We start from the raw sequence: 7,807 nt of genomic DNA, 5'->3' as shown, positions 1-7,807 counted from the left end.
GACTACCATGACATTACCAGACTGTTGGGGCTTCTTGTCTCTCCCATGGAAGAAACAAATATATTTACCTCCATAACGTTAAAAACAAAGAAACATAAAGGTGAATTTTATGGTGTGTCAATGATGCATCAATGAAGCTGTTTTGAGCATATATGGAGGATAACCAACCCCCCCTTCTGCTTGTCTGTCAGCACTAAAGGTTCAGTATCCAAGAAGTCTGACGGTCCTAGGCAAATTGGGACAGTGGGTCTCCCTACGATGTACACTACCTATTTATTGTCCAAGAAAGAAGGGAGAAACATCCTCTTTCCTTCATAAATAAGAAATCCAGTGGGGAAAAATACCAAAGCACAGTGACACGGAAACCTCTAATAGCTGGTGAACACAGCAGAGGGACATAAAAGGGAGGTGGCGCTCCCCTATTTGTTTTGGAATAGTTCTGATGTCTGGAGCTTGTTCAAGTTCTACATATTTTAAAAATAAAACTGAATCAAGAAGGAGGGGGAAGGGTTGAGACGAAGACCTGAAAGCTGAAAGCAAATGAAAAATAAATTCCATTTCTTTTCAAATAACATAAACATGAAAAAAAAAATCCAATAACACATCAACACATAATTTAAGTATCATCCCTATCTGGGTTAGGGTTCAAGTAGGGAGAGTTGTAAAAAAAATCTTGTGTGTTTTACAGTGATATGGGCAAAGGCAATTCCAAACCTAATTTAGATGTATTATAGGATTGAGAAAGTAAATCAATTGATTTAGAGGGGAGCTGGGACTTCAGAGAAAAGGGGGACATAGAAATTTGGAATGGGGAAGGCAAGAACAAACTACAAGAAAATGGACTGGGATGAAAGGTATTGGAGTGAACTCATGATTTCTGAAATTAAACGCCATGTGAGCATCTCAACGGATGTGGATGAGCATATTTCTGTGCACGCATACATACATGTCTTCTAGGTGTCTGCTGCCTAGAGGCGGGCACCCCGTAGCAATGAGCCCGTGCATCATCCAGATCTAGAAATCTTAATTTCACTCTTCAGAATTTTTTGGAGAAATTGCAGATTTCAGGCCCTGGAACATCTTTTATGTAAAGTATATATTTTTAATAATAGAGGTTATCACAAGGGAATAGAAGCAAACTTGGAGATCCTACTAACCAAAATTGAAGACTATTTGACCATCCAAATACAATAATGAATTATAAATCATTGGGGGAAAAGAAAACCCATGGATCTATTCTAGTAACAGAAAAACGTATGTGGATAGATACATTGATGGGTGAAGGAATGGATAGAGCAGGGGGGCAAGAGCACCCTCCTGTTTACAGGGGCCGAATGCCCTGGGCACATGTGGAAGGAACACTTTTCCGAAGGAAAGGCTAATTAAGCAAGAATCATCATTGGCTGTTCAGCTGGGAAATGTTAGCATGGACTTAAGAGTCCACCAAAGATCACTTATTAGTTGCAAGGTAAAAAATTCTTAACACTGGAGAAACTGAGCACCACCTTGACCAGGTGACCAGAATTGTCACCAATGAGTAGATGGACACTGTGTGCCCTCAGATGTCACACACTGATGGCACAAACTGCCAAAGTCGTATTCGTGCCAAGAATGTACAGTCTGAATGGAAACGTAAGGAAACCCAAAACGAGCAATATTTCATTAAAAAGAGGTCTGTATAAGGGGACTTTACCAAGTTCATGGTAAAATGGAATTAAAGTACAATTTTATTTTGGTGCCATGAAGTTTAAAATCTGTAAGGGCCAGCAATGGCATAGTGGTTAAGGTGCTGGACTCCCACACGGCCGTTGGGGGTTTGCGTCCCTAACGTAGCAGCTTGAAAATCACTCTGGGCACCGTGTGTATGCTTGCCCAAATCCCAGGAGAATGGAGAAGGGACTGCAGCATGGCTATTCCCTGGGGGTGATTTCTTACTTTTCCTCTCTCACTGTCTCTCTCTGGTGAGAGCACATGCCCTGTGATAAAACATTAAGAAAGACAGAAAGAAAGAAAGGAAGGAAGGAAGGAAGGAAGGAAGGAAGGAAGGAAGGAAGGAAGGAAGGAAGGAAGGAAGGGAAGGAAGGAAGAAATCTACACAGATTTTTCAGAATACACACTGTCCATGAACTTTGGGAAGTCCTCCATTAGTCTTCCAAATCTCATCAGTGCCATAAAGCAGGTGGCCATGGAAGTGATCCTGCATAAAGGAAACATCTTGGAGGGCAAATGAATAAGCACTGACATAAGAGGGTAAAATTCTAACAGGTGACTCTGGGTAAAAGGCATATGGGTGTTTTTTGTACTATTCTTGAAAGTTTCTGTAAATTTGAAATTATTTCTGTATAAAAAGTTTGAAAAACAATTAAAAGGGGACAAATACGGGGTTCCCAAACTCCTACTTTGCCTTTTAAGGTTGCTTAAATGCAGTCATTAAAAACAAAACCTATACGATATCATTTTGTTTTAAAATATATGGGAGAAGGCATTTTGAACTTCTAAAATAGCAATGATCTCCAAATAATGACCCTTTAAAATAATAAGTGGGATTTACGGAAGAAATTCTTTTTGTGGACCTGGGAGAGGTTTAAAGATGGGTGTTCAGGAGCTAGTATCCTCATGAACAAGGTCCATTTTCAGCAATGGAGGGAGTACAGCTCCGTGGAAAGAACATGCAGTCTGGTGACAAAGTCAAACCCTGGCTCCAGCAGTTACCAGGAGCGTAACCTAAGCCGTTCCTGCAATTGCAAGTCAGAGAGCTAAGTCAGATAGGACTGTAATTAAATTAGATAAGTATTACCTATTATTAGAACAGCGCTTCACGTATGTCTCCTTCCCTTCCTTTTCTCTGGAATTTCTTTCCTGTTGTCTAGAGAGGCACTTGACCCAGCCCACACTGGCCCTCTCTTCACTGACCCAAACTCAGCCCTGCTAGGATTATATAAGAAACTGAAGTATTCTCATAATAAGCCTTCTCTGAAGGTATGTTTCATGAAATAGAAGTCAGAGATATTGCAAAGTGGGATGAAAAGATAAAAGGCTTATGAAAGTAGGTGGTTAGGGCATGTTTGCTAAATGGCAAGATCAGGTAGAGAGAGTAAAGACCTACATTCAAAAGTGAACGACAGTCTACCCCCCAAACAAATAGGATTCACCAATTCTGTTTGACTGGCTACATATCTTTGAAGAACCACCACCAAAAAATCAAGTCAGTAAAATGTCCATAAAATATGAGATCTGATCCAATTTTCTTAACTTTTTCTTCTGTCCACATATTTCTTGTTTACATAACAGAATGATTTTAATGATGCCATATGCCAATGACAGTGATTCCTTTAAAATCTATTTTTTAAAATGGAAAAAACTAAAATAACTAAATTGTATTATAGCAAAAAAATCATATTGCCAAAGAAATTTAGTTCAGCATTTAAAATCTTTATAAAAATAAACAAATTCTGATATTTTCCTTTATTTTATAATTGAAAAATGAAATCACTTAACATGAATACTTGATACATTATTCTCTTTAAATTTCTCTACGGTGAAACAAAACTGTACATATTTAAAGAGTGTGTTGAATATTAACACTCGTGACAATTTCAAACCAACTACTAGTATAGCTTCAAATTACTATTAATTGTGGCTATTTTTGCAGAAAATGTGCAAAGCTTACCAGGGCTCAGCACACTAGAAAGATTTCATTTCTCAGAGCAAAATCTACATCATCACAGAGTTCAAAAAGTGGCATTATAGCATGAAGACACTATAAATTGCTATCTCTTTTTTCATATGTCTCTTAAAAGGGGTTGGGAATAATGGAAAAATATTCAGTACTTTATCTGTAATAACTAATGAAAATATTTTCATTGTCTACTTTTTGCCCAAAGCGATTAAGGACAAAAAATAGGAATTCTTGTTGCTTTATTATTTGATAAACTACTAATAAGCTCCCGTTAGAAGTTCTTTAGAACATTACACCAAGTTGTCTTGGTCTTCTGATCATATATATATACACACACATATATATATATATATATGTATTTTTCAAGTAAAGAAATGTTTAACAGATGTAAACTATTTATTGAATATTTGCCACCAAATATTGTTAAATACATTATCTTGCAGCATATCGCTTTCAAGTTAAAATGTCAGAAACAAACACCAATATTTACAATTCTTTTAAGGAATGTTATATAATGACACATTAAGGCGTAAATTCTTTTGGCTTATAATTCTTAAAAGAATGATAATAGCAAAAGTGATGCAAAATCTTCAGTGTGAGATTATGATTAAGCTACATTTTACAAAAATATGGTGTAAGATGGCAATAATCCCATTCAACATCCTGGATTAGATCCCTTCAGGAGGGACTGATAATTTATACAGTCAAACTTTAAAATTTACAGATAAAGGCAGTCCAATACTGCCACTGAGAAGTACATCTCTGAACATATACAGCTTTCAGGCCACAGTTTTGAAGGTCTGAAGTATCAAGTTGGTTTGATGAATTAGTCGGTTGGCACTTACAAACACATTTATTGCCCTGTTCAAAGAGAAAAGAATACACATTAATTTCATCCAAAAAGTTTACCCTTTTGAATTATTTGTACTTAACAACAGCAATGAAATCAATTTGGGGAAGGAAAAAAGGCAAATCGGTATAGATTATCTTAATTTTTATTCCAATTTGGGATTTAATGGTCCTGCATCATTTGAAACTATCTTGGAATTACTGCCCCCTGGTGGTTCTGGCTGGCAAAGGTGTTGGAGAACTGCGAAAGACAGGTGGCGCCTCAACCACCAACCAGAGTTCATTTCCAGGCTGAACACCTAACTGGCCAAAGAGGAGGATCCAGATATGGTCCTCAGCTTGGTTTCACAAAAATCAATACATAAAATCTGGTAATAAAGTATATATACCATCTCATAATTTGTATGCTAATGCACATGATCAATACTTAAGAAAAGTGAACAGCTTTTAATTTTACTCATCCCAATCTCCCTTTAGGATTAACCTACTTTTATAAACATGTATTTTCAAGAGATGAAAGTCTATTAAAATATGTTCTCAGAAACTTCTCTGTGTTCTGCCATGTTCTAATGACCCCTCTTCAGGCGACTGGAGCACAGAGCTGATGCCTAGTCCACTGTGTGGCCTGACCAGTGTAAGAGCCATAGCCTTTCTCTACATTCCAGACATTTCCCAAAAGAAAGAAGCAGCAGAAAAAATTAGTTTAATCTAAACAAATCCATCCCTCTATTGAAAGATGGATTGAATATCTTGCCCCATTCACAATTTTGTTTTGAAGAAACAGATAAAATACTCAGGACACATTACTCATACATAAAGACTCAGAATTTTAAAACTACTAAATGAGGGCCAGCAGGTGGAATAGTAGTTAAGGTGCTGGACTCTCACATGGCTGACTACAGTTCAAGTCCCAGACCTGGTAGATTGCTTTCTCACTCTTTCTCTCTGTCTCTCTGGTGAGTGCATGTGCCTGTAGCAAATTAAAACAATTAGTAACAATGATAACTAAAATTAAATGAAAACTTCTTGAAAACAACCCTGCTAAATGGAGAAATAGTAGTAGCAGGAAGCTTGAATAATTTGCATGTGAAGCAAATTTTTTCAGATTCATAAAAATTAGGCTCTAAATTTCTACCTTTCAATGTGCTTATTATGCAATAGTTCTTAATTAATGAAAATCAGAAATAATGATCTCATTATGTAAATTACTCTTTTAATGTGTTTCTATTATTTGGGCTTAGCATAGGAGACAAAGGAAAAACAGCACAACCGCTAGCTGACTCAGTCATCAAGGGGCATTTCCCACAGACCACACGATCAGAACCACAGGAACCGCCACCTCAAATCATTACCAAAACTGACCTCAGTGTCTTTAATTCACAATACAAATGTAAATATCTCAATCTATTTGAACTGTTAAAAAACTCTAAAACTTAATAATTAAGTCTAACGTATTATTTTTAAATATTATTAAAATAGTATTGTTAATGGTGTTTAAGGATCTTAAAACTTCAATGGTAAAATAGGATTCTGAGGACTCTATTCAGATTATTTTCCTAATTATAAACACGAGGCCACTTTTAGAAATACTGACCACAGAATTCTTGGCATTCTACTGAAGTACAAAGAGCTATATGATACAACACTGAAGAAGAAATGACCTCTGCCTTAGTTTATACACTATGTGTATGGGCGTGGGTACGTAAAAGCACATAAAATCTCTTGGTTTTCTTTCCCTTTTTTTTTTTTTTTTAATTTGGAAAAATTTTTGCTACATGGAGTGTATGCTCCAGAGAGACAAGAGATGGAAAGTGTGAAATCACCCTGTAGCGGGAATGGCCATACCACAGTCCCTTCTCCATTCTCCTCTCAGGATCTTGAGCATGCGTACACACGTGTCCAGTGTGAGTTTTAAGTTGAGGAGTGCAGAACTTGAACCTTGGCTGACTACGTGGGAGTACAGCGACCTAACCATTACAGCATCTGCTGGTCCCAAATCTCTTGGTTTTCTACAGTGCTCTAAAGAACACCCAATTGATATTTTAGCATACTTCTTATTTTACAGAATGACATTACAGAAACCAATTTAAGCCTCTGTCCTTTCAGGACAATGGATTGAAACCTTCGCTGCTCTTTAGAATTACTTGGAGTACTTTTACAAAAAAGCTAAACCTAGACCAGACCAACTGAATCAGAATCTCTGAAGGTGGAGCCCAGGTAATGAGATTTCCTTAAGCTAATTCCAAAGTGAGCCTAATATGCAGGTAGGATTGAGAGCAGATCCCAAGTGACCTGCACCTTCAAGCACCACCTGAAAATTCAGAACACTGATTTTTAGGCCCCGCCTGATCCTACCGAATCAGGAATTCTGGGACAATCTGTATTTCAACAAACCCTCCAAGTGATTCTGATGCTACTAAAGTTTAAGAACAAAGCACTGCTTCAGGAGGGAGTGAAGTAGCCGGTAAGCTAAAAATGCTTCTATACTTTTAAACGGTTAAAAAAATATATATACAAACACACCTCAAATCTCAGTATCCATAAAGTTTTATTAAAACACGGCCATGCTGACTTCTTTCTACACAGTCTCTAACTGATTTGCACTGTAACGGCAACGGTGAGGTGTGTGGTTTCAACCAAAACTAAAATATTACCATCAGGCCCTTTTCAAAAGTCTGGTCACTCCTGCTTAGAATAGAGAGATGGCTGGATTGTCAAACATTCACTTTCTATTTTTAACTGTCTGCTGTTGTTACTAGTTGCCTTGAGTATTAACAACATAGTAAAAGGGTTTAAGTTTGTGTTTCAGTATCGTATCAAGCCAAGTAATCTATTTAATTTTTAAAAAGATGTAGTACTTACTTGCCATCTTTAAAATATGTTTTCAGGGTATCACTGAAACTTTTGGAGTACTTTACAAATTCTTTCTTTTGATGTTCAAGTGCCTACACACATGAAAAAGCAACAAGACAAAAAATACCAAATAAGATAAATGATACAAAAGCCAAAGTGAAAGACAGGATCACAAAGAATATGAGATGCACTTCACATAACAAAAACGCACTTCTAGAAGTATTTACCTATTCCTAAGCAGCACAATTCAAGGACAAACCCAATGGTCAAGTACACAAAACTTAATAAAACAGACAGCATAAACCAACACCTAGGGTGGCAAATAGCAAGGCTTCTACTCAACTTACCCTGCGATTCTGGTACTGATATTTCTTGAAGACGTTATTCACTGTATCAAGAAGTTCTTTGATTGCACTAGCTATATCC

The 7,807-nt window shown here is 36.9% G+C and overlaps 1 protein-coding gene across 5 annotated transcripts in view; it reads right to left on the bottom strand.

Annotated features, from left to right (window-relative positions):
• Window positions 1-3,450: 3,450 nt before the first annotated feature.
• Window positions 3,451-7,807, bottom strand: part of PDCD10 (programmed cell death 10) — a 48,128-nt gene continuing 43,771 nt past the window's right edge. For all 5 annotated transcript variants that reach the window (XM_006150291.3, XM_027772553.1, XM_027772551.1 and 2 more), the window contains 3 exons: window positions 7,729-7,807; window positions 7,391-7,473; window positions 3,451-4,540 (listed from right to left, as the gene is read on the bottom strand). In XM_006150291.3, the coding sequence (XP_006150353.1) occupies window positions 4,459-4,540; window positions 7,391-7,473; window positions 7,729-7,807 (244 nt within the window). In that variant the 3' untranslated portion in view covers window positions 3,451-4,458. The remainder of the gene's footprint in view (window positions 4,541-7,390; window positions 7,474-7,728) is intronic.

The sequence above is a fragment of the Tupaia chinensis genome, unplaced genomic scaffold, assembly GCF_000334495.1.
Source record: "Tupaia chinensis unplaced genomic scaffold, TupChi_1.0 Scaffold000281_1, whole genome shotgun sequence".
NCBI lineage: Eukaryota > Metazoa > Chordata > Mammalia > Scandentia > Tupaiidae > Tupaia > Tupaia belangeri.
This window is presented reverse-complemented; position numbering and strand designations above follow the sequence as displayed.